The following is a 27,472-nucleotide window of genomic DNA, read 5'->3' as shown; positions in this document are numbered from 1 at the left end:
CACAGCGTTCGGTCCCCGGGGCCGGCCCGAGTGCAGGGGTTTGGATCCATCGGTTGGTTCCCTGCTCGATGGAGAACACAGTGGCTCAGTCCGGAACAGGCCTCTGCCTCCCCCTTCCTGAGCCCGGGCCGAGCCTGCCTGACATCTCTGGAAAGGAAGGCGCCGGATCAAGTGGGCAATGAAGCAGAAGCTGGGGCTTGTTGGAAGTGATTTTCTTTCTGTCGCTTGGCCCAGCAGCTGGGCTGTCATTAAGCCCGGAGAAAACAGGCATTCTGGCGGGCTAATTGCTTCCTCTGGATGGGGCAGGGCTCCAGGGAGGGGAACAGAAGGTGGTGCTGCTCCTGGAATCCCTGTGCTGGGTCTTCTGGTCAAGCTGGGCCATTCGGCCCCCGGTGACGCTAAGCCCGGCCCATATTTCTTTTCCTTTCAAGCTGGTTCTCGGGCCGAGGGGGGGAGCGGCTCAGCGTGCCCTGCTAGGAGCTCTGACACAGACCGCTGGCTGGCGGGCCGCCATCAGCTGGTCATGAAGTCGCATTTCACATCACAAATCCCATTAAATACCGTTCTCTGTGTGCTCGAAGCAGCTAGTAAAACATTATCGCCTGGGAAATGGCTTGTCATGCACTGCGCTTTATAGAGTGCAACTGAGTGAGAAGCACTTACACTTCACCCAGACGGGCCCAGTGTGGGTGTGAGCCCTGCTGTCCCAGCAGCCGTGGCCAGGCGAGCCACTTCCTACCCACTCCAGCCTCATCCTGGGGCTCATCTCCTCTTGGCTGCTGCCCTGCGCTCGTGCACCCTAGGCTGCATAGCTCAGCACTTGCTGAAGTCCCCAGTGAGCCTGGGGCAGAGCAGCAGCCCCATGAGGCCGGGTAACCTCCCTCAGGGCGTGAATGGTGCCGAATGCTTTAAAAAAAGGTGCAAGAAACTCCCCAGTGGATGGCTGTGGGAACCCCAGAAATGCCCTATTTGTGCCACCTTGTCTTGAATGTTGCAACGATCGCCAAGTAATGGGTGGTTTTCAGAAGGTAGTGGATGGATGGATGGATGGATGGATGGATGGATGGATCAAAATAACAGGTGCCCGGACTCCTGGGTTCCATTTCAGGATCTTCCATTGACTCCTTGTGTGCCTGCTGTCGCTCTGTCTGCATTTATCCCTCTGACGAATGGAGGCAGTAATTCAGGTACCCAGTGCTGTGCTCTGACTGCTAGGCAGTGCTTCCTCTCTGCATGGCTGTGTGCTTTGGGGCTCCCTTCTCCCAGACCAGCTAGAGCCCCTAGGACGTATCCTAGCACACCGGGGGCTTTCACCCCTGAACAGGAGAGGGGATGGCCAGAGACGCCTGAGAGGCTCAGCGAGGGGTGGTTGCCCATTAAGGAGATGGCTCCTGCCCGGATTGGCCAGTGATTTCTTTTCTAGTGCAGTCTCCAATCTGCTGTCTGTGGCTTTCCAGGTTTGGCCCCCCGCTGCTGACGAGAGAAGACAGAGCCATCTCATGGGAGCAGCTCCAGCAGAGTATCCTCAGCAAGATACGCTACCTGATGAGGAGTGAGGCTCAGGTGCAGGTCAGTCCATTGCCCTGCTTTGGGTGTGTTGATGCCAGTCGGGACGGGGAGAGGGTGGGACCTGCTCACATCTGGGCACTGCCTGAGCTAGTGGCTAAGGAGCAGCGCCCACCAGAAGCTCCCGGCATGCTGTAGGGAAAGGGAACCTGCCTGGGGAGAAGCGTTCCCAACCCCCTTCTAACGAATCTCCTGCATTTCGATCCCAACTCTCCTCTCCAACATGTCACTCGGGAGGAGTTTGACTCGCCAGGCCGGATGCTGTTCTTACGTCGGTGTAAATCCGGAGGAACCCGTTGGTAGCAGGAGAGTTTCTCTAGACTTACACAGGTGGAGATTCATGGATTCCAGGGCCAGAAGGGACCATCGTGATCCATCTAGTCTGGCCCCCTGTGTCACAAAGGCCATGGGACCGCCCCAAATAATTCCCAGAGCAGAACTTTTAGAAAAACATCCGCTCTTGAGTGCAAAATAGTCAGGGATGGAGACTCCACCCTGACCCTTGGTAAATTGTTCCAACGGGTAATTGCTCTCACCATTACAAATGTGGCCATGCGGCTCTCAGAGGGTACTCTGCCATCGTGCATGCGTGCAATAGATAAAACAACCAAAGAGCAGGTGCCATTAGCCCTAACTCCCCCGATCCTTCGCACCAGTTTCTAAGCCTGTTTTCATAGCCCAAGAGCTTTCTGTGGGGGCTAAAATTTTCCATTCTTGCTGATTGTTTGGGCAAAGTTCCTCGGCCGTGTCTATGTTCTGGGCAAGTGGGAGCTGGGAATGGGAGAAGTTATTTTCTCATATAGAAAAAAAAATTGCAACCTTACACAGAGGGAACGTCCCAACCCAGCCACCCCGCTTGTGAGAGCTTCATCCCAGCAGAACCGGGTGCGGTGGGAGCTGAAACCAGGGGGAAATCGCCTGATTTCCTATTTCCTTACAGACTCGCAGTGGGTTTGCTTGGAACATTTTGCTGACAATCACTGACATGTTGAACACATGTTCCAGGTTCTGAACAACCCTGGTGCCTGAATTTATGGTGTAGTGCGGGACAATCTTTGCAGCCCCAGTGTGAAATCAGACTACACCAGGCAATTCTGGCTGAGTTTTGCTCTGAGAATTACCGGCGGGGGGGGGTAGGGGATTAATCTGAAATTCAGTGCTTACAAACGGCAGAAAAGGACCTGGGGATTACAGTGAACGAGAAGCTGGATATGAGACAACAGTGTGCCCTTGTTCCCAAGAAGGCTAAAGGCATATTGGGCTGCATTAGTAGGAGCATTGCCAGCAGATCGAGGGATGTGATTATTCCCCTCTGTTCGGCACTGGTGAAGCCACATCTGGAGTATTGCGTCCAGTTTTGGGCCCCCCACTACAGAAAGGATGTGGATACATTGGAAAGAGTCCAGCAGATGGCAACAAAAATTATTAGGGGGCTGGGGCACATGACTTATGAGGAGAGGCTGAGGGAACTGGGCTCATTTAGTCTGCAGAAGAGAAGAGAGAGGGGGGATTTGATAGCAGCCTTCAACTACCTGAAGGTGGGTTCCAAAGAGGATGGAGCTAAGCTGTTCTCAGTGGTAGCAGATGACAGAACAAGGAGTAATGGTCTCAAGTTGCAGTGTGGGGAGGTGTAGGTAGGATATTAGGAAAAACTATTTCACTAGGAGGGTGGTGAAGCACTGGAATGGGTTACCTAGGGAAGTGACTTCCACCCACATCTACTCCCCTGGCTTGTGAAATAGGAAGTGCAACATTACGTGCCATGTAAGTTTTTATTAGCTGTGGAAACGCAGACACAATCTCTAAGGTGGCTGTGGCTAGATTATAAACTTTTGATCTATTTATTAAAGCATTAGAAACCCGCTCCCGGGGGGAAAGATGAATTTTAAATGTTACATTAATTTTTGTGCCTGTTAATCTCCTTTCATATTTGTTCCAAGTGGATAGCATTTTAATTAAATTATAGCTTATTAAATCATCATCGGAACCCAGGAGGGACCCAACATTACATTCCTGTGCAAAATGAAGATTGATTATTGCATCCAACTCCAAAGTGGCCTGTAGATGCTTTTCTGAGTTTATTCCCAATATGAAGAGGGCTGGGGAAGAGCTCAGATGAAAATCTCTAAATCCAACTTTGGGCCTTTTGATCTGGGTAGTTTTTGAAGTTGGACTTGGTCATAATAGTTTTATTTCCCCACAAGCAAGCAGGAGACTTTTCCAGATCCATGCCCCAGAGCTAGCAAAGGGAGCCTTGACTTATTCCTTTGGCTTTGTACACACTGGACTGGAACCCTGGGCTGCTAGGGCAGAAAGGCAAAAGTGCTATAAGCCACAGTCTGCACAGGTACAGTTTGAAAGCAGGGTACGCTGGACTGGTACAAATCACGGCACTGTTGGAGCTCCCCCCTCAGGGCAGGGCTGGATGTCATGCAGGTAAAACAGCTCAGCCGGGTCTTCTCCACAGCTCCCCCCAACTCCCCACAGGCTAGCACTGCTGAGTTCTGCCCCCTGAGGGTGCCCCTGGCTGAGATACTGTACATGCACGTGGGTGGCTGGCCCTTCCTGCTGCCCATGCTGCACCCTGTTTTTAGCTCTCTGTCTCGATGGGGGCCAGCACCGGTTTGTGTCCTCATGCTGGGAATTATGCCCCCCATGTGGATGTACCCCTATCCCGCATGCCCTGCCCGTGGGCTCGTGGAGCAGGGCCCCCGAAATGACAGACCTGAAAATCCCCAACGATGCAATCAGCCAGGTCTGTGTTTGATCTGGGGAGAGCTCCTCTTGGGGCATGGAACCACTGGTGTTGCCTGGCCTCTCACAGCCTGGTGTAACACCAGAACAAGTCCAGGGACCTCAGTGGGCTGACACCGGGGGTCGCTCTCACTGAATAGCTTTGGTTACCCATTGGCAGCGGGTTGGATAGACTCTCAGACTTTAAGGCCAGAAGGGACCATCACAATCACTTAGTCTTACCTCCTGCACATCACAGGCAACAGAACATCACCCACCCACTCCTGTAACAGAGCCCAACCTCTGGCGGAGTTACTGAAGACCCCAAGTTACAGAGAATTCACTATTTACACTAGTTCAAACCAGCGAGTGACTCGTGCCCCATGCTGCAGAGGAAGCTGGTAACTACAGGTGCCACCACCTCTGTACTGAGCGGAATTCGGACACGGGTGAATTGAGCCCAGAGTCTATATGGTGCCGCTCATCTATCCCTGCGCAGGTCTAGGTGTGATCAAACCAGATCCTAGGAGCCGCTAGCATTCCCGTACCCCTCTGACTTCTACAGCATAGTATGTGTGCTGCGATTGCAAGCGGCGGCTGGAAATCCTCAGGCAGACAGCCTCCCAGATCAAACCCAGCAAGTGTTAACTTTTCAGAACCCAAGATACAGGAAAAATCAATCAAGACCTTGGCCAAACGCTCTATTTTCTGCCCATCAGCCCTATTGGCTTCCACTCCATTGAGATTGCACAGGGCTATGCCAGAACTGTTTTGTCTCCCACCCTGCTACCAAGACCCTTCTTAAGAACAGGAAAAAATGCATTGATTTTTCTGACTCTAGGATTTCCCATAGATCCATCATGCCTTCTGAAGAAAATGAAAGCCTCCCATAATGCACCTAACCAATTGTGCAGTGCAGCATGGTGTGTGTGTGTGTGCGGGGGATGGGGACAAAAAATTCCTTCCTGACCACTGGGGCAATCAACTGGTGCCCTGAAGCATGAGATCACCTTTTCCCTATCCTAGCACATAACGGCAAACACTGATATTGTCTATGACACTTGCCAGGCTCTATCTGTTCGAACCAGCCTCTTTAGTTGACTCTGATCTGTAGCAGCAGTGAAAGCCTTTTAGTAGTTCTAAACTAGACTGGCTACTAATTCCAACAAGTGGCTTCATATTATGGGAAGCACAAACAGACAGGCCTGTTTGCTTTCCTCTGTACCCCTCCTGGCTGTAAATATGGCTGCTGAGTCCCTTTTCTGCTCAGCCCTTTACATTGTGCTGAGCGGCAGTGCAACTCAGCGGCTATCCCCCCCGGTGTTGCTGGTAGCCGCAGTACCTTTGCAAACACTGCAGGCCTTGGGCGGTGCCCTGTGCCGTGGGTTCAGTGCTGCCTGCCCACCTCAGTGCTCTCCGAGTGGAAGGCAAGTCTTTTCTGTGCGCTGACTGCCTTCCCCACGGAAACACCAGCAGTTCCTCTCGGCCGGGTAATGGAGAGAACCAAGGGAGCCGTCCTGCCACTGCTTTCCCTGAAATAGTCAGGGATCTTCCCCACCAAGCTGGTGTCTGTGGGAAGTTGCCTGGGCCAAGCCAGGCTGGCTTGCCAGCTCCAATGGTTAGGATTTTTCGGGGTTGTGGCCCACGAAGCATTAATGAACTGGTTTGCCCAGGCCAGCGCAGGCTGAAATGAGACAGTGAGCTGGAGGACCGTGTCCTCTAGGGTGACCAGATGTCTCGTTTTTAAAGGGACAGTCCCATTTTTTGGGACCTTTTCTTATAGAGGCGCCTATTACCCCCCATCCCCTGTCCCATTTTTTCACAGTTGCTATCTGGTCACCCTAGTGCCCTCCCCTTACAGGGCTTTCAGCAGCCTTTTCTCTGGTCAGTGTGCTGGCTTGGGCGCATTCGAGGGAGGGAACTTGGAGTAATGGAAGGGTTCATCTGGAAACAGCAAGCTCATGAGCCAGCAGCAGTGAGCAGAGCAGACCTACCCTGCTTTGAGAGGGGGCAAAGCAGGGGTGCAAGTTAGCAGGGGCCAGCTGCCCCTCAGTTTTGCACCACAGCAAAGTGTAAACAGGCAAAGGAAGCGCTTCTCCGCGCTCTCCCTGGGGGGAACCTGAAGCCCTGAGTTGTGGTCTGAGTTGGCACAGGGCTGTCCCCAAGGAACTGGACCAGCATCTCCCCAGCTCCAGGAAATGTTTCCCTGGCAGTGTCGGCTGCTCCATGCCCAGCAGCAGGAGAGCTGACCCCCCCTGCCAGTCCCCACAGCCAGCAGCAGCAGCGCTTGCAGCCCTGGGACCAGAGCGGTACCCATAGCACTTCACATGGGTAAACAGCTCCCGGGTGCCGAGCTGATAGGATGAGAGCCAGGAGAGAGCAGTATCTGGCTAGACTTGGCGGAGGGGAGACCTGATGAGTCTCCCCCACAAAGCGGAGCAGTTTTATTGTCAGTGTAACAGCCAGTGCTGCCCTTAGACGTTTCAGTTGCTCCTGGTGGAAATCAGAGGAAGTTATTGTACGTAGCTCTGCTACTCAATCAGACAATAAACTTTTTCTTTCTTGAATTAGTCTATGGACCCGTGGGACATTTTTTTTTTAACAATTCATGGAGAGCTCATAGTCTGCCAGGTTGTTACAGCCTTGGAACCGGTCTCTTTACTAACTTCCTTGATACATGAGTATGTCCTTGAAGTGACATTGTTTAGAGAGCACAGTTTCTTCATAACATTTAAGATGTATTGTGTCATATTATGTTTTCATTAAGGCACGGTTGAGAATCATCCAGTTGGGTCATTGTAGATACATACTCAGGGTTTCTGTAATACATTATTGAACTGAACAGTTTCCAGAGGCTTTTAGATCAATCGTTTGTAAATGCAAGTTCCATTTTTAAATTTGTTTTTATGTTTTGAATCTTTGCACCTTTGGTACCTTGAACTGAAGTGTGGTTTTGTGTTGTGGAAATATCAGATAAATAGATTATGATGTTTAAGACTTTATTTCTAATTACTGTGTAACTTAATAGGAAAAGAAAACACATTGCCATTGGAAAAAGGTGATAATATTTTTTATCTAATGGAAATACACCTTCAGGTGTCTTAGAGCTGATAGGAAACCCACATTGGCCAATCTGTTGTAATATTTTCTTTCCAATTATCACTTTAAAATCTTTTCACCTTTCCTTTTTTTTTAAATTAGCGCCAAAACAAATTTCTTCTCTAATTTGTTAGTTATTCCATATTTTAGAGGAATGTTTATGGGGAAACTCAACTACTTTAGACTTCATAACTTTTTAATGAGAAATGAGATATACAAATTAAGAGTGCATATATTTGCTTGCTTATAATTTTCCAGAAGGTAATATAAATGAAAATAAAAAAGTATGTGGGTGTTTGAGGGTGATTGGTGTGATGTTGTAAGGACAGTGATGTTGAGCAAATATTCAGCATGAATTTTACTTAATGGTTAAAGTTATTAGTTCTTGTTTTAAGGCTCCAAAACTGATATAGGAAAGTAAATGCAAAGTAATGCACTTTGGAAAACATAATCCCAACTAGAAAAGGAGTACTTGTGGCACCGTAGAGACTAACCAATTTATTTGAGCATAAGCTTTCGTGACCTTATGCTCAAATAAATTGGTTAGTCTCTAAGGTGCCACAAGTACTCCTTTTCTTTTTGCGAATACAGACTAACACGGCTGTTACTCATAATCCCAACTATGCATACAAAATGATCCAGTCTTAATTAGCTGTTACCACTCAAGAAAGAGATTGTAGAGTCATTGTGGATAGTGCTCTGGAAACATCCGCTCAATGTGCAGCGGCAGTCAAAAAAGCGAACAGAATGTTGGGAACTATTAGGAAAAGGATAGATAACGAGACAGAAAATATCAGAATGCCTCTATATAAATCCATGGTACGCCCACATCTTGAATACTGTGTGCAGATCTGGTTGCCCAAACTCAAAAAATATATATTTGAATTGGAAAAGGTACAGAAAAGGGCAACAAAAATTATTAGGAGTGTTAGGGTTCCCTCCCCACTTTGAACTTTAGGGTACAGATGTGGGGACCCGCATGAAAGACCCCCTAAGCTTATTTTTACCAGCTTAAGTTAAAACTTCCCCAAGGCACAAATTCTTCCTTGTTCTTGGATGGGTACAGCTGCCACCACCAAGTGAGTTAGACAGAGATTTAGGGAAAGGACCACTAAGGAGTTGGAGTTTCTGTTTTCCTAAAATATCCCCCCAAGCCCTTTCACCCCCTTTTTTGGGGAGGCTTGAGAATAATTTACCAACCAAATAGGTAAACCAGATTTTTAAAAAACAGAACTTTATTATAAGGGGAAAAAAGTAAAAGAAGCACCTTTGTAAAATTAGGATGGAAGGTAACTTTACAGGGTAATTAGATTTAAAACACAGAAGATTCCCCTTCAGGCAAAACTTTAAAGTTACAAAAAAACAGGGATAAACCTCCCTTTTAGCACAGAGAAAATATACAAGCTAAAAACAAAAGATAATTAACGCACCTGGCCTTATTTACTTACTTTTTTTGCAATATTGAGACTTATTTTAGGATGATTTTAGGAAAAGGAGTTTTTTCACCTGATGCTTTTTTGCTTCCGCAGAGAACACAGAAACAAAGAGCACAAACAAAGCCTTCCCCCCCACTCCCATTTGAAAGTATTTTTTCCCCCCATTGGTCCTTTTGGTCAGGTGCCAACCAGGTTATTTGAGCTTCTTAACCCCTTACAGGTAAGGAGGAATTTTAGGCTACCCTTAACTGTATGGTTATGACAAGGGGTATGGAACAGCTTCTGAATGAGGAAAAATTAAAAAGATGGGGACAACTTGGAAAAGCGATGATTAAGGGGGGGATATGATAGAGGTCTATAAAATCTTTACTGGTGTGGAGAAAGTGAATAAGGAAATGTGATTTACTCCTTTATATAACAGAAGAATCAGGGGTCACGCAACAAAATTAATAGGCAGCAGGTTTAAAACAAACAATGTCTTTAGACAGCGCACATTCAACCTGTGGAACTCATTGCCAGGGGATGTTGTGAAAGCCAAGACTATAACAGGGTTCAAAAAAGAACTAGATAAGTTCCTGGAGGATAGGCCCATCAATGCCTCTTAGCCAGGATGGTCAGGGATGCAACCCCATGCTCTGGGTGTCCCTTGCCTCTGTTTGCCAGAAGCTGGGGGTGGACAACAAGGGATGGATCACTCGATGATTACTTGTTCTGTTCATTCCCTCTGAAGCACCTGGCATTGGCCACTGTTGGAAGACAGGATCCTGGGCTAGATGGACCTTTGGTCTGACCCAGTGTATTCTTATGATACCTCAAGATTTGGAATTGGGAATATCTTGCTGTATTATCTCCTGAGTGTTCTACATTTACATATAAACTTAAAATATGACATTAATTGGTGTTTGTATATCTTTTTTATTTCTTTATATATGAATTAGATACGATGCGCCTGTCAGCTACTTTCTAAGTTATTATCTGCAAAAAAACCTCTAGAGTTTTCAGGTGCCTAAATAGCCTAAATCCCACACCCCCTCAAAAAAAATCTGAAATGGCACCCTTGGGGTAGATAGCCACGCGGGGGGGTCCTTGTCCCTTTCCATAGGAAGGAGTGGTGGAGCCATAAACTAGCATACCCACTGGCCAGTGTGTGTTCTCTGCCCGCACTCTATATTTGATTCAGTGAGGAGGTGAGGCTGCCATAGCTGGCTGCTATGTGATGTGAGCCTTTAACTCAAGGTGGGAGCTGATGCTTTTAGCTCTAGAGGTCACAACCAAGATGGCCGCCACGCAGTGCTCTAAGGGCAGACGGGCTGGCAGAGGGGGCCGCGCTGGGCTGCTGTGACTTTCTGAACTGCACTGAAGGGACACAGTGCTGCAGAGAGGCAGCATCAGCCTCCGGCTGCTTGTTAACAGAGAGCAGCTGATCTCGAGGCGGTGGGGAAACAAGTGCTCTGCCAGGACTCAGCCAGACTGCCACTCGGGATTCCAGAGAGGCTGCAAAGCAGAGATGGGGTCCCTCTTGCTAAGCGCTGCCCTAGGATAGGGAGACAGGTCTTATTGCTAAAATGAGGTACTGAGAGTTAGGATGCCTGGCTCTGTTCTCAGTTTGGCTACTGACTTGCTTGGGCAACTTAATGCCTCTGTGCCTCAGTTTCCCTGTGTGAAATATGGGCAAAGTAATGCTTACCAGCCTCACAGCTTGAGTGGGCTGTAAAAGACAATTAGTGCTGCTTTAGCGCATGGAAATCCTCTGATGAAAGGCCCCTAGGTAACAATGGTATTATTCTTGTGACGCATCCGTAGCCACCGAGGAATTTCACAGGCAACACTGTGTTGCTTGGAACTTCACGACAGCTACAGGGAGAGAACTCAGACCCTCCAAGAGCATAGCTCCTGCTACCACTTGAGCTAAAGGAGAATCTCCGTTTGCAGCTATCAATACAGGGCCTATGGCACAGAGCAAGCAGTTCTGATCTCACCAAGTAGAGTGCGGGAGATGGCAATCGTTACCTCTAAATACACACACTAGCCAGTTCATTACAGTGCTGCCGGATGACCTAGAGCAGACCCCATTGCCCACAGGTAGCACAGCCTTCCCCGAACAAATTCATACAAACCTAAGGAAGATAAACTCCCCTAATAAAACACCCCCAGCTCTGTCAGACCAGGTGGCTGGCTGAGCAGGCAGCAATTACAGGAGCCTTCAGAGGATGACAGTCAGAGGTAACTGTTTGCAATAGCTTCCCCTGCTCTCCGAGAGCAGAGTCCTCCACGGATGTCTCCTTATGGGCGGCAAAGATAGCAAAAGACAGCCCACAGCACCGTCCCAGCTAAGTGCTTTGCCCACCTTGCCTAGTGAGGCCAATATCCCGGGGAGATGGCAGGGCCTCTTCCTCCTGACTGGTGAAAGGAGGAGCTGGTTTTGTTTTAAGGCGGGGTAATGTGCTTGGACCCACGCTGCAGCGCTCTAGTCCCGATGGCCAGTCGCAGGGGGCGTTTCAATTTGCTGGGGTTGGTCCAGGCCCATCCCTGGAGTCATAGATTTTAGGGCCAGAAGAGACCAGTGTGATCTCTGACCCCCTGCATAGCACAGGCATCCAATCATCTCTGCCTCCAGCCCATTGTCAGAGACTGGGACATGGGCGGTTGTGCCTAGTGGTCGGGGCGGGAGTCAGGCCTAGTAGTTGGAGCAGGAGTCGGTAGCCAGGAATCAGAGCCCAGGGTCAGAGGCCAGTGCTAAGGGTCAGCGCCTAAGTCAGGAATGGGAGCCAAAGGTCAGAGCTGGGCAAGGCAGGAGAAAGCCGGGGAACAAGCAGGAATTATCACAGCCGTGGGCAAATGCTACGAGCAGCTGCTGAACCGTGGCTAGGCTTGAGAGCCAGTCTACTGACTCTATTCACCAGTCCGGCGATGGAGCCAGTCGGGCAGCCTGCTGCAGGCCAGCTGCGCTCGTTAGGTTGCCAGAGACCAGCTCTGTTGCACCTGATCCTTGCCACCCATCGCTCCTGGGTGAGCTATGCAAATCATTTACGAAGACACCCAGTGATGAAGGCCCCAAGTGACAGAGAACCCACCACGTCCTGGGGTACGTTGTTCCTGCAAACAACCAGGAATAGATCACCCTGGTGGGGATGGGAGCATAGGGAGACACCTGAGCTGTCTCTCCCAGCCCCCTGCTGCCAGAGCCAGGCCCTGCCTGCCTCAGGGATGTGCCAGGCACACATAGATGCCCATGCCTAGTGTGAAATTGCACACTGCCTCCTGATGCAGCAGGCCTCTCAGCAGGAGCCTGAGAGATGGATCCATCTCGCTAGATTGTCATGCCTGCAGCTGCAACTTCTTTACACGTGTTCACCTTGGTGGCTGCAGAAGGCTGGAGCCAGCGATGGCATGAGAACGCGTGGCTGGGGGTGCTGTGAGGCTGCCGTGCCCCAGGGTCTGATGGTAGACTCATTTATGAGGCGAGGGCCTACGGGAGATTGTGCCGGCTGCACACAGCAAGCGTCCCGCTTTGCAGTAATTAGTAATGTCATTAATAAATAACGTCTGGGATTTATAGAGCACCCTGCACCTGAGAGAACCCACGGCTGTGCACTGCTGCTGTGGCTGTTATTAGCTTAGTCTGCAGTGAGCACCGTAATAGTAACCACACTTGTCACATGGGAAGAGAGGATCCCTGCCCTGAGGGTATAACAATCTAAGAGTGCTACAACAGGGATTGCCTCAAAACCTCCCCTCCAATAGGTAGTGCTGCTGGGAGATGGAACGTGGGTTCTGCTACACACCATTGCAGAAGGCTTGTTAAGAGAGGCAGGCTCTGGAAAGTGAGAGGACCTAGGGTGTGGGCTGAGCTGTCCTGAAGGTGGAGCCACAGGAGCAGCCAAACATAGGGAGAAGGTTTGAGATGAAAATGACGTTGCCTGATTGGTAATTTTCATGTTGATGAAGACAACCCGCAGGGAGGGGGCAAGGTTTGACTCTGTACTGGGGGTGGTTTGTGTGTGTGCTGATCTCTAAAAGCTGTTCTCACTTGTTTAAATCATTGAAGGCTGGCAGGGTCAGGCCAAAGTTAGCCATGTGGGTACACCAGAGATCCAGCTTATGTCTACACTGCAGGTGGAGGGAGGTGGGATTGCAGCACATGTGGGCCTACCCACACTGGCTTTGATCTAGCGAGATCGAATAACAATAGTGAAGCCATGGCATTACGGGCTAGCCGGTCGAGTACTCAGAGTCTCAAGCAGGATAGGCTTAGATCTCAAAGGTATTTAGGCGCCTAACTCCCACTGGACTCAATAGGATACCTTTCAAGATCTGGGCCTAACTAACCCTCGTAACAGCCCTGCAAGATGGGGAAACAGCAATGACGTTACTAGCCCAAGGCTACAGGTGGGACTTGGCCAGAGAGCTAGGATTAGGACTCTAGTGGTTAGGTCTCATCTGCCTGTCAAAGGGAGAGCGTCACAAGATCTGGTTAGAGCCTGGTGGTTTTCTAATGCTGTGTGAAAATTTCCAGGGCAAGATGGAACTTCTGCTTTGTCAAGATTGTCTGTCCCAGCAGCATCTATAGTGCAGGGGGACACAATCCTCACCGAGGAACTACAGACCTCTACACCCGCAGTCCATCCTGGGTGGGTTAAAAACCCACCCTCTGCAGTACGTCCTTTCAAGGGTACTGGGTTCATTTCTAAATCTAGGGCAACACTCCGGCCTTGGTTACACCGTTGTCGCCGAGAGCAGGAGCTAGCTCCCACCGGGATAATGATTTGGGCTCCCAAGCAGTTTGATTCTCTTTTCTTTTAGAGAGGCAGGGTTGCCTAGTAGAGAGAGCTCTGGGATTTCTGTGTACTATTCCCAGCTCAGGCACTGGCCTGCTGGGTGGCCTTGTGTGACTCTCTGTACGGTTCCGTGCCTCAGTTTCCCCACCTGTCAGCTGTAATGAGAAGTCCTTTGTGAAGCACTTTGAGATCTACTGGTGCAAAGCTCTGTATAAGAGGTTGGCATCATTTTCCTTTTGCTTTAAAAAAAATCATGAGTTCTCCTTTCAGTTTAACCAGTGTTGTTTTTCGGGTTTTAAAAAAAAGAACATGAGTGACCAGAGGTATCAGCTCAGCACAGACAGTGTTTTGGGTGGAGGAGCAGTGCCTGAAGAGCCCCGTGCAGTTTCCTAAATGTGTTTATTTTCCTCTGTAGTTTGGGTGGCTGCAGTTTTTCTGCGGTTCTCACGTAAGGCCAGAAGCCCCGTTTCAATCATTTCTGAGCCAGCCTGAGTATTTTTCAATTCTACCTTTGGGAGCCCACCGAGGGAAGAGCTTTTAACTCCCACTACACTTTCTGCTCTGCAGAATCCCAGCCCGCAGACACAGGAGGGCAGTAATCAGGGAGGGATTCCAGTGCTTAGGGGGCATTGATTCAGCTGCTGGTGCTAAATTAATGCCAGTTACCGTTACACTGTAGCTGGAGGTTAATGCACCTAGCTCAGGAATGCTAAGGGAGGAAAGAAAGGTGAGTTCTAAAGCCAAAGTGCAGAGTTAGTAACCCTCACGTTTTAACCCCTCGGTTGTGCTTTCTATGCCATCAGCCTGGTCACACAAGCCAGCACATCAGCTCCTCTATCGCCCCCACCCTATGTCACTAGTGCCTGCAAGTAGAACTGGGCGACATTTTTCAACCCGACGGTTGGTAGAAAATGCAGATTCGGCATCACCAAAACATTTCCTGAGTTTGTGTCAATTTGGCCAAATGTTTCAGTGAAAAAAACCCAACGCCTAAGAATGATGAAAAAATCCAAACGTTTCATTTTGACGTGTTCGAAACCAAACGGTTCCGTTTTTTGACGGAAACAGCTTTTCTTTCCGAATTCCCCTTAATTTTATTTTTAAAACATTTTAAAATGTAAAGAAAAGCTGTAATCTCAAGGAGACCTTTAGTTTGACCCAAAACAATTTTTTTTTTACTTAACTTATAATGTAAACAGACAAGACAGATAAATGGTGGGAGGAGAAACTGAGGCACAGAGCATGGCAGTCACTTGCCCAAGGTCACCCAGCAGACCAGTGGCAGAGCTGGCAATAGAAGCCAGGTCTCCTGAGGCCCGGTCCGGGCCAGTGCTGGGAGTAACAGGAGGGTACCGGAGCGTGGGATCTGGGAGTCAGGTGGGGGCGGAAGCCCTGTCCCGTTGCTGGGGAGCCCGCGAGTGTAAGTAATTACATCAACGCTGTCTAGCATCCGCGGGTGTGGGGCAGCAAACCCGAGGGATGCCTGAGGAGAGCCCCAGCCTCTGCCTGCTGTGCAGCCCCTGGCTCCAGCAGGCCTGGCCCCAGCATCCTGGCCAGCGGGAGCCGGGGTGACCTTGCAGCCCTGGAGGGCTCAGGCTGGTAACACGGTCCTGTGTCACTCGCTGCTTGCTACAGCGTGCATGAGGCCTTTTCGGTTGGAGAGGATTGCGGTGAATGACAAGTCAGCCAGCGAAGGGGCGGTTTGCAAACAGACACATCCGGGGTCTGGCCCCCGGGCCCATGCAGCTCGCTCACTGCCCCCTGCAACGCTCCAACAGAGTGGCATAGAGGAGGGCAGCAAGCGGCACCACACTACCCTCCTGGGGTCCGCCAAGAAGGGCTGCCTCCTGGATGCTCTGAGTCAGAGCCCCTCCGGACAGGGGCAGTGGGGCCGTGCTGTCCGGATGTATCCTCTGCCCCAGGCAATGGGAGAGTGTGACTGTGAGTGCTTTGCTCCACTGCGGCCTCCCAAGTGCCCCAGGTGGACGTGGCTCTTGCAACTCAAGTGCCTCCCAGCTACTGCTGATGGCTCCATCGTTCCAGGCACGGAGGGATCCAGGCCTCTCGTAAAGCTCTCTTGTGACGGGGCCTCCACCACTTCCCTGGGCAGACTCTGGCCAGCTGAGCTCACCGAGGAAGTGCTTCACTGCCAGTCAGCCGAAATGCTCCTTAATGCCCCTCCCAGCTATTCGCTGGAGTGCTGCCTGGACGCACTCCTCTCTTTCTCTGGTGTCGAATGGGGGTCCAGGCATGGCCTCCCTGCACGGGAGGCTGGGAGGAGAAACACCCTCCAGAGGGTGAGGTGCCCTGACACTCCGGTGAGGGGGGGCTGCAGCAGCGTGGGTCACCCCTTACGGCCAGCAGGGCTGAGGCCAGCCAGCCCTGATTGCAGAATGAGCCACAGCTGGGAGATCAGCGTAACTGTCCCGTAAAGGGCAGCAGGAGGCTGCAGTGGGAAGCACATGAGAGCTGGCTGGCCCACTGCAGGGGCTGGAGAAGTGCCCAACAATGTGTTTATTAACACAACCCCCGCCCCCAGAGCGAGCAGCGAACCGCCTGCAATCAGTGCCAAGGGTAGGAATCCATCCCACAGTCCGGTATTCACCTTCTTGGCGCAAGGCAAGGACATCAGGGCTGTCTTTAAACTGTGTGGGGTGCTGGCATGATGTCATCGGGTCCGGCTGGACAGCAGCTCTGCAGAGAGACATGGGCCATTCTTCTTGGCCAGGGTGAAGGAAAGGGTTAACCATGGACCCATGTCCCTAATCAGCATCTGCTCCTTGGTGAGACAAGTAAGAGGAATTTCATAGATTGTAAGGCCAGAAGGGGCCATTAGATCATCTCTGGCCTACTGTGCAGCACACGCCGGAGAACCTCACCCCATCCATCCTGCTACAGTCCAGTGCACGCACACGTTACCTTTTACACACACAGCCCAGTGGAGTCGGCTTCCAAGCTGGCTGCAGGACAAGCGTCCTAGCACGGATTTGAAATACAGCCCCAGGGCTATTTTAATCCTCTATTTAAAATGACAAAAGAAAAGCAGAGATGCAAGGAGAGGAGCTGATGCCAGGAGAGGTGACCTAGAGGGAGCGGTGCAATGGGGCACCGTTATTCCGCCAGGGCCTCCGTGGGTGAGAATTATCCATGTACTAACGCAGGGCCAGCCCAGGGAGCGGTGGGCAAACCCCTGAAGGTTGGATGCTTGCTCTGCACGGCTGGGCTGGGCTCACGGGACAAGGCTGTCTGGCTGTGCGGCTGCTTATGGGCAGTGTGGCGGTCTCTCAAGAAGATCCCCTTTGTCGTGACGTTTGGGCAGCTCTGTTTCCCATAGGAACCCAGAAGGGCACAGGCAGCCGAGGGAATGCAAGCTGATTAGGGAGGATATAATCCAGCCCTGGGAAAGACTCCTGTGTGGCTGGAGATTTGGGCTGAGGGTCGACTGGACCCAAAACCCAGGGGACAGCTGATTGTTCAGAGAACGGTGTAAAACGTCATGAGCTGTGGGTCACCGGGAAGATTACCAGGGCCTCTGGGCAGCCCTCGCCTGCCCCCTCCCTCTGCATCCTCTCTGATTCTCTTCACACCCTTCTTCCCTCCATTCTCCTTCGCTTCTGCTCCTCTCCCTTCAGCCATGCAATTGCTCAGGGCAGAGGCTTGTCAGAGAGGACGCAAGGTTGATTAACCTTTGTAATTCGCCTCCCCCCTTCACCAGCTCCCAGCCAGATGGAAGTCAGCGAGTGAGCAGCAGGAAAGGCGTGTTGTTAATGAAGTGCCAGCAAGCGGCCGATGGCAAAGCTGTCAATGCCTGCCAGCCGCACGCTGCTTTCGAGGGCCGGGAGCTGCATGGGGCTCACCGCTGGGATTCGGCAGCGCTCCTCAGACAGATGGCATGGAAGAGCGGGCAGGCATGCAAAAGGGATTGGCAGCAGGGCTGCGGGAATGCAGGAGGTGGGAGAGGATAGGATCTGTCTCCCCTCACGCTTGGCTGACCTTCTGCTGGTGACTGGTTAAAGGCCCCTTCAGAACTCGCGTCCTCGAGTGACATATAGACTGGCTGCTTTAAGGCAGATTCCTCACTCTTCTGCTGTGGGAAAGGGGCGGTCTGCAGCTCGGGAGGCAGGGGCCAGCCGCAGTGACTTCAGTGCAGTCCCTGCTGGAATGGAGGGACCCCAGCGACCTCGAACAATTAATTGCTAGATGGGAAGGATGGCCTTGTAGTTAAGGTACTGAGCTGGGACTTGGGGGACTCCCTGGGCTGTCTGCCTGGCCCTTGTCGCATGTGACCGTGGACAAATCCCTTCGGCCCAGGGAGTTAGTTGCCTACGTACTTCAAGGATCTGGGCCTTAGTCTGTCTGTTCTTAATTTCCCATCTGTGTGATGAGGACAGTAACACCCCTTCTCTTGCCCTTGTCTCTGGGCCAGAGCCTGTCTCTTGCTGCGTGCCCAGTGCTGCGGGGTCCTGATCTCAGATGGGGCCTCGAGGTGCTACTGGACTAGAAATAACAGAGGAAAACACACACCGGGAGTCCTGACTAGTGGCAGCGATGTAGCGGGCACTGCTGGATGTGGGGTTCCTGGCGCTTGCCATGCACAGACTGTTCATGCAAACCAAGGGCTGGGGAACTGCAATGTACTGCCCCGGCTGTTCTCACTGTCCATCCAGATGAGCAGGAGCGTCTGCCAGTGCTAAGTGTCCCCTGGGCCCCCATCTTTGGGATAAGGCTGGGGAGAGGGGAATTTCCCTGCAGCAATCCCAGTCTTCATCCTGAGGGGGTGAGAGATCAGGATGTGCCGGAAACCCCCTGTCCCATGGGGCAAGTGGCAGGAGATGGGGCAGAGGTGTGGAGCAGGGCCTTGGAGCCCAGGACAAGGCATTTGAGCTTGATAGACAAGACAGCAGGGAGCCAGCAGAGGAAGCAAAGGTGTGTGTGGGGGGTGACGGTGGTGAAGAAGACAATCTTGGGGTGGCATTTTGGGCAGCCTGGTTGGGGCCCGTAGTGGGTATTGGGAAGAACAGATAGGAGAAGACTGCAGTAGCCCAGGCGGGGGCGAGTGGGGGTCAATGGCTTAGCCACCAAGACACATGGGGAGATGCCAGTTCCCTACAATACCCACTGCTGGGGATTCACGTGTGGAGGCTGGTGTTAGGGGGTTATTCCTTCACCCACTTCCCTAGTCCTTCTCGCATGAACAGAGAGCAACAATACCCGAAGTCCAAAGGTGCAAACAATTTGATGTTTATTGGGGTGAACTTCCAGCAAGCATGATTCCAGTTTCTTTCCTTAGTGTCCCCCTTCCCAGCTCTGACACCACAGAGGCTTACCTGTGTCCCTGTTCTCATTTCCCCCTTTAGCTAAATATGATTCCAATTTCCCCACCCCCATTCCCTGTTCCCATTTCCCCCCCACGCACCCACCCCCTCCCTCACTTCCTGATTGACTGCAGACTATATAGTAAAACTTATATGCCATCATGTGCCAGCAATGCCCCTCTGCCATGTACATTGGTCAAACTGAACAGTCTACGTAAAAGAATAAATGGACACAAATCAGATGTCAAGAATTATAACATTCATAAACCAGTAGGAGAACACTTCAATCTCTCTGGTCACGCGATTACAGACATGAAAGTTGCAATATTACAACAGAAAAACTTCAAATCCAGACTCCAGCGAAAGACTGCTGAATTGGAATTCATTTGCAAATTGGATACAATTAACTTAGGCTTGAATAGAGACTGGGAGTGGCTAAGTCATTATGCAAGGTAACCTATTTCCCCTTGTTTTCCAACCCACCCCCCCCAGACGTTTTTGTTAAACCCTTGATTTGTGCTGGAAATGGCCCACCTTGATTATCATACACATTGTAAGGAGAGTGGTCACTTTAGATAAGCTATTACCAGCAGGAGAGTGGGGTGGGGGCAGGTATTTTTTCATGCTTTGTGTGTATAAAAAGATCTTCTACCCTTTCCACAGTATGCATCCAATGAAGTGAGCTGTAGCTCATGAAAGCTTATGCTCAAATAAATTGGTTAGAGGTGATAGGCACCATCAGGACAGGATTGTGTTCCTAACAGCCCAATAGCACCTTCTTTCAATGTGACTAGTTTGGAATGTGAGGATGTGACCAGTTGCTTCCCAGCTTATTGCTGTGTCTGTTGCTTAGCCAAAGGCCTTAGCCTAAGAACAGGGCCTCAGACTGTCACAGTAAGAGAAGGACCTTACACTGGCAGACAGTGATTTTGATTTTTCCTTTTATACCTCTAACTAGCCAAGTGATAAGAATACACCTAAATTCTTAGAGTATAGGCCTTTACAGACAGGCCTGAATATCTATATCCTAACAGCTGGTATGCAACCCCCACAGGTAAATACCATGGGGGCCACAGCGCGATGGCTGGCAGGGGGCTGTGGGCTATGCAAAGTCATTGGGGCTCATCTCATGTGGGGGTTGGGCTGCAAAAGATCACCCCATATCTCTGAGGGTCTAGTCCCCCTAACTCCTGGGGTTTTGCCATCCTGTGGAAATCCATGCACTGCCCTCTCTAAGTCCAGAGATGTCCAGGGCACTTCTCTGGCCCCATTGCCATAGCAACTGAGCTGCTCACAATCTTTAATGTACTTCTCTTCACCGCACCCCTGTATGGCTGGACAGTGCAACTATCCCCGCTCTTCAGGTGGGAAACTGAGGCACAGAGTGACTAACTGACCTGGCTATAGTCAGACAGGAAATTCTGCCCAGGTCTCCTGTGCCCCAGACTAGTGCTGTAACCGCTGAACCATCCTTCCTCTGATCCCATTCCCCTACTATTGCTCCAGCTTTGTTTCAGGTGAAACAAAGCCTTCTCCCCAGGCAGGAGCAGAGCACAGTGTGCCCCGACGCAGGCCAAGTGCCACATTCCTAGCTGGCTGCCCTGGGAAGTCGTCCAGCAGCACAGGTCCAGCCCATGTGCCCTTAGCTGGCTGACATCTGCTCTAGTTACGGGCAGGAATTTGGGGAAAGCCATGTATTTCTGAGCTGCACTATACGCCGAATCCTGTCGGAGCCCTCTCTGCCTCAGGCTCATACATATTCATGCTGGCACAGCGTGAGTCTTTGAATATTCACATCCTGGCCAGGGAGGGGGGAAGCTTCTTACTTTCTTTCCATACAGTTTGCTTGTTGGGAGAATGGGACCTTCCTGGTGCCCTCGATGAGGGCAGGGCAACCTTGCCCAATCCACCAGCAACGCAGCAATTGGCATCTGAGTTACAGCAAACTCCTCCCTAACACAAGGGCTTTGTCATGCATAGGAATGTAGCGCTGGCGACAGGCGTCGGACTGAAGGCCTCTTGTCAGCCCCAGCTCTGGCACAGCACCGGCAGTGGCAGGGCAAAGAGCCACACGACTCCGCTGCTCGGTGCTCGCGGATGCCCCTTCGCCATGCCCAATGAGCTACTGTTTGCCTGAGAGTCCCTGCTGGCTCAGTGCATTGCAGAGTCAGACGTCAGTCACAGAGCTTGGCTCCCAAACATCAGAGCAAGTTAGAGCCTTCAGAGCCTGGTTCTCCCCTCACACCAGTGCCACTCCGGATTTACACCAGGGTGAGCGAGTCAGACCCCTCAGCTGTGTTGACCTGGAAGCAGATGAAGCTTGGCCATACCAGGACAGTCCAATCTGTTTCAAAAGATGCCTGCCTGTTAGTCAGGATTTAGCACAAGCCATGTGGTTTTTAAGTGGCTGGGACTTTCCTAGCCGTCTCATGAGACGTCCGAGCCAAAGGCATTCGGCTGCATTCAGAGATACATGGAACATTTCGGCGTGTGTCCAGCACTAAGCCGGGTGGAGCTATCGCAGGCCATGAATGAGCCATCTGTCTTCTGGAGCGTCTCTCTCAGGGGATGTTGGAAAAGTCGAGGGGGGAGATCTCTGCAGGAGGCTCCCGCTGCCCCAGCCAGAGCTGGCTGAACGATGGAAAAAGAGTCACTAATAAACAGGCCGACTTGGCCTCCCTGGCATCAGCAGGGTCGTATTCGCCGTTATTCACTGGGACTTGGCCAATCCACCGGATCCTGGCTCCCTTCCTCTGCCATACCTCAGAGGCCCTGAATTAGCCCGTTGCATGGGCAATGAAGGCCGTTTCCCTCATGCTGGGCTCCCTCTGTCTCAAGAAAGCAGGGCTGCTGGGTGGCTGAGCTGCTGCTGATGGATGGTGGGTGTCTTTGATCATCTCTAATCTGTGTCATTGTTTGAAATCGGGCTCTTCCATCTCCTCCTGTGGAGCTGGAGAACCGATCTGTCACGCGGTGCCTCGAGGCTGCCTGGCTCTGGTGCTGCGTATGCTGAAAATCAAGCCAGTGCCTGGCTGCTTCCTGCTGACTGGTGCGTGCCAGGGAAACAGGCCGGGGTATTTTCTGAAGCGCCTGGATCCTCTTGCGGGGCAGAGCGCCAGATAATGTCCTGGGGCAGGAGCATGGGTCATCGTCATAGTAACCGTGTGCACAAGGACGAGTGAACCAGTCCGGCTGGAACAAGAACTTCCAAGAATTTTTCATGGGCACCTTGGCACTCAGATTCAAAGGCTGGGGCCAGCAGCTCATAGAGCCCCATAGCACGGGTGCTTCTCAGTGGGGGCTCTCTCCACTGGAGTGAGAAAGGAAGGATGTGCCAGTACGTAGGATAACTCCCCCACCCCCATTTCTGACCAGATCTAATGATTCGTTATTGGTATTAAATCAGTGTCTGGAGGCTGCAGTCTGGATCAGGGCCACATTGTGCTCTGTTCTGTACAAACACTCGCGCCCTGCCCTGAAGAGCTCACAATACTCAGCCGCACCAAATGAGCCCAAAGGGGAATGACAGTTGGCGTGAGAGAGGCCCATTGCTATATCTTCCCCCATTAGATCTCAGCTCATTTCCCCCTTCTTGGGCTGGTCTGATCGTCGGGTGCTAGGGACAGTGGAACCATGAGAGAAATACGTCACCTTCTGAAGGGGTGGAGCTGGCCGTCTCTCTGACTGAGGACTGAGTGCTCAAGCACGGCATTACTGGTTCTCAGCCTGTGCTGGGTAGATTCTGGGAGGAGCTTTGCTGTTTCCCGGTCTAGACTTTCCCACCTTCCCTTTCCCTATGTGAAAGCCCCATGTATGTCTGTCCCTCTACAGCTTGTACTGTACGTCCTCAGGCCTTCTGCTTCTCCAGTCCTGATCTTCTTTCTCTGTCTCTGTCTCTGAGCCTTTCCTCCACAAAACCTTTCCTTTGCACCATTGGCAGACGCCCTCTCTAGTAGATCCAGAACCAAGGACTTTTTTGTGTTCTGTGGGGAGATATAGCAAATGGCCTTGTTGGATCCAGGAGGGTCCAGCTTCAAATCCTCCTCGGTCTGGTCGGGAACAGCACCTTTCACGCCTTACCCAGACCAGGGACAGATTCATTCCAGGAAATGCAGCTCAAGTCCCATTAACCTTATTTTGCTGTTTTTTCTGCATAGGTTCCTGCCTCACTTCATTTCTCTGTGCACCCATTTCTCCGTGTGTAAAATGTGGACGGCACCAAGCCCCAGGGATCCTTGATGGAAGGGGCTTGCAAAATCCTGGGTAATATTAACGTCAGGGAAAGGTTCCATTCTTTAGTGCAACAGTGAAGATTTGGCAGCCGTTTCTCTCTCCCGCCACCCTCAGATCGGCACCCACATCCCATAATTCCCTGCTGCATATACCTGAGCCATGACTGGGCAGACCAAGGGAGACTCTACTCTTCCCAGGGCATACATGGGACTGCCGAGGTGCCTTGGGCTTTGTGCAGAAGGGGAAATTTCAGCCTAGTGACCTAGGCAGAGATGAGATTGGCACCTCTGGGAACTAGGCCATTTAGGTAGGCGCCTAAATATGGACCTAGTTACCTGCCTCAGTGACTTGCCTGTGGTCACAATGGAAAAGGGCAGAGCTTTCCTGTATCTCTCCTGCAAGACCAGCCTTCACCTTAGCAGTGTCCCTCTACATCTGCTTTGTCTCTGCACATTTCTCCTGGGGGGCTAGGTAGCGGTAAGTGGAAGAGGATGTGGTTCTGTTTGCTGTTTACCCCTCCTTCGCATGCGGACTTGTCCTCTGTTTAGTGCAGGTGCGGAGCGATAGACTGGGTTACACACTACTTGCTCTGCCAGGGAGACAGTCTAGTCGATCTCTCTCTGCTGGTTCATTTCCTTCATCTAATAGAAAAGCTATTCAGATATTCAGACTGAAAGTACCTGGGGAAAGTGTAACATGGTCACTGCATCTGGACAGGACTGTCCCATTCACAGCCTGCTTGGGCAGAGGGAACCCACCCCTTGGTTTTTTCGGACCTTGCTAAAGTAGCTCCTTGTGCAAACCTGCAGTGCGCGAGCTGTGGGAGTCCGACGCCTCGTGTGCTGTGGATGGGAGCTAGTACTGTGGCATTCATGCCCACGGGCAGGATAAGTTCTCTGTGCATGGCTGGGCATGCTAACCAGACCCTTCTTTTACTGTCATTAGCTCCCATGTGTGCTTGTGCCTGTCAGGTATTCAGAGCAGCAACCGCTAGCGTGTGAGCCGACCTCATGCATTGTGAGCCGTAATCATGCACTGGTCTCACTTGTATCCTGTTCCCATCTCCCTGGGTGTTCTCTGCTTGCCAGAGTGGCCTCTCCAGACATACACGCAAACTGTGAGCCAGCAAGGACCTTCCACAATGGCTGTAGGCAACTTTGCCTTCTGGAGTTTGTCTATGGGGTTCTTCACGAATCCTGGAGGATGCTCTGCTAACTAACACGGCCCCTCCCCATGCAAAGACGATCCAGTACAGCTTCTGTGAGATATGCCCACCCGCCTGCTGGGGGATGTGATTGCTTTGATCGAGCTAGTGCCGAAAAATAGCAGCATGGGGGGTGGCACGGGCTAGCCACCCACATACATACCTAGGCTCTGGGATGGGATCACCCTTGGGTGAGTAGTCCAGGCTGCCACAGCCACATGGCTCTTTTTAGTGCACTGGCTCAAGCAGAGCTAGCGTGTGTCTGTCTGCCCAAGCTGGGAATGACAGCACCCTGCTGCTGTGTAGACGTGCCCCCAGTTCCTGCACGGAAGACTTTTAGGGCTTGGAATGAGCCGTGGAGCTTCTCTCGGGCTCTTTATGGTTTCTGGGGGACGCATCTGTTATAAAGAACCTTCTCCAGTCTGGTTAACTAAGCAGCATGTGCTGGAAGGATACAGAGCCAGATCCTCCACCCGCGGACATCGGCACAGCTCCACTGGAGTCAATGGGTTAAGGAGGATCTGGCCCATGACGTGTGGAGAATTTGGTCAGGTCAGACCCCTGTGTGCTGGGATAGAGCAGGCAGCGTCCCTACAATACAGCCAAGCAGGTGCTTTCAGTGATAAAGGAGCCTTTCCATTTGCTATAAGCTCCTGGCTGGGTTCTGTGCAGGACCTTGCAAGCTATTAAAAGGTGAGAATTGGATTCTTTTCCCCCCCCCCTTTGAAGCCAGTGGGGCTGCACTGGCATCGCTGAGAACAGACTGTGTCTCATACCATCCGAAGCGTGGCTTTTGACCCGAACGCATTGATCGTGCTACGAGGCGCTATTTTTACTGCCACAAATCTGGGCGCGGGGGATGGAATGGTAAGTCTCCCGCCTCGGTTCCCAGAGGGAATGCAGGAGGCAGATAACAGCACACACTGTTCACATTGTATGTGTCAGTGTCTGGTACAAACATTAGCGAATTAACCCTCAGAACTACCTGCTGAAGAGGGTAACTAGTGCCATTCCTGTCTCAGTGATGGGGCCGGTTTTGTTCAATATCTTCATAAATGATCTGGAGGATGGTGTGGATTGCACTCTCAGCAAGTTTGCAGATGACACTAAACTGGGAGGAGTAGTAGATAAGCTGGAGGGTAGGGATAGGATACAGAGGGACCTAGACAAATTGGAGGATTGGGCCAAAAGAAATCTGATGAGGTTCAACAAGGACAAGTGCAGAGTCCTGCACTTAGGACGGAAGAATCCAATGCACCGCTACAGACTAGGGACCGAATGGCTCGGCAGCAGTTCTGCAGAAAAGGACCTAGGGGTTACAGTGGACGAGAAGTTGGATATGAGTCAACAGTGTGGCCTTGTTACCAAGAAGGCCAATGGCATTTTGGGATGTATAAGTAGGGGCATTGCCAACAGATCAAGGCACGTGATTGTTCCCCTCTATTCGACATTGGTGAGGCCTCATCTGGAGTAATGTGTCCAGTTTTGGACCCCACACTACAAGAAGGATGTGGAAAAATTGGAAAGAGTCCAGCGGAGGGCAACAAAAATGATTAGGGGTCTGGAACACATGACTTATGAGGAGAGGCTGAGGGAACTGGGGATGTTTAGTCTTCAGAAGAGAAGAATGAGGGGGGATTTGATAGCTGCTTTCAGCTACCTGAAAGGGGGTTCCAAAGAGGATGGATCTAGACTGTTCTCAGTGGTAGCAGATGACAGAACAAGGAGTAATGGTCTCAAGTTGCAGTGGGGGAGATTTAGGTTGGATATTAGGAAAAACTTTTTCACTAGGAGGGTGGTGAACCACTGGAATGCGTTACCTAGGGAGGTGGTGGAATCTCCTTCCCTAGAAGTTTTTAAGGTCAGGCTTGACAAAGCCCTGGCTGGGATGATTTAGTCGGAGATCGGTCCTGATTTGATCAGGGGGTTGGACTAGATGACCTCCTGAGGTCCCTTCCAACCCTGATTGTCAGAAATATAAAGGGAAGGGTAAACCCCTTTAAAATTCCTCCTGGCCAGAGGAAAAATCCTCTCACCTGTAAAGGGTTAAGAAGCTAAAGGTAACCTCGCTGGCACCTGACCAAAATGACCAATGAGGAGACAAGATACTTTCAAAAGCTGGGAGGAGGGAGAGAAACAAAGGGTCTGTGTCTGTCTGTATGCTGCTTTTGCGGGGGATAGACCAGGAATGGAGTCTTAGAACTTTAGTAAGTAATCTAGCTAGGTATGTGTTAGATTATGATTTCTTTAAATGGCTGAGAAAAGAACTGTGCTGAATAGAATGACTATTCCTGTTTGTGTGTCTTCTTTGTAACTTAAGGTTTTGCCTAGAGGGATTCTCTATGTTTTGAATCTAATAACCCTGTAAGGTATCTACCATCCTGATTTTACAGAGGGGATTTCTTTACTTCTATTAAAAGTCTTCTTGTAAGAAAACTGAATGCTTTTTCATTGTTCTCAGATCCAAGGGTTTGGGTCTGTGGTCACCTATGCAAATTGGTGAGGATTTTTACCAAACCTTTCCCAGGAAGTGGGGTGCAAGGGTTGGGAGGATTTGGGGGGGAAAGACGTGTCCAAACTACGTTTCCCAGTAAACCCAGTTAGAGTTTGGTGGTGGCAGTGGAGATCCAGGGACAAAGGATAAAATTAATCTGTACCTTGGGGAAGTTTTAACCTAAGCTGGTGAAAGTAAGCTTAGGAGGTTTTCATGCAGGTCCCCACATCTGTACCCTAGAGTTCAGAGTGGGGGAAGAACCTTGACACTGATATTCTATGATTCTATGAAACTGAGGCACCTGGAAACTGTGCCTCATTTTCCTCCTCAATAAAATGGAGAGCGTGAGCCGTGCCTCCCAGAGGGTTGTGAGAGTGAAATCCTTGCGTGTTTGCGAGTGCTTTGAGATCCTGGCAAGGAAGGTGTGGTTTGATTGCTCCCTCTTTTCACACCCAGGAACGGCTGTGCTGACACAGGGAGCTGGGCTGTGTGGCTGGGGCACGCGCTGTCTCTCTCTAATGCATGTTTAGAGGAATGTGAGATTACAAGCTGAATATTGTCACCCTAATGGATTCGTTTTGTCCCCACCTCGGCTCTCATTACAGTCCCTGTCA

At 51.0% G+C, this 27,472-nt stretch overlaps 1 protein-coding gene across 1 annotated transcript in view; it reads left to right on the top strand.

Moving 5' to 3' along the window:
• The window catches only part of USP43 (ubiquitin specific peptidase 43), a 184,895-nt gene that overhangs the window by 137,077 nt on the left and 20,346 nt on the right, over window positions 1-27,472 (top strand). The window contains exon 8 of the mRNA XM_084648154.1: window positions 1,458-1,569. Coding sequence (XP_084504280.1) covers window positions 1,458-1,569 — 112 coding nt within the window. The remainder of the gene's footprint in view (window positions 1-1,457; window positions 1,570-27,472) is intronic.

The sequence above is a fragment of the Lepidochelys olivacea genome, assembly GCF_965140295.1.
Source record: "Lepidochelys olivacea isolate rLepOli2 genome assembly, chromosome: 14".
NCBI classification, from domain to species: domain Eukaryota; kingdom Metazoa; phylum Chordata; order Testudines; family Cheloniidae; genus Lepidochelys; species Lepidochelys olivacea.
Note: the sequence above shows the minus strand (reverse complement) of the source record. Positions and strands in the feature narration are given on the sequence as shown.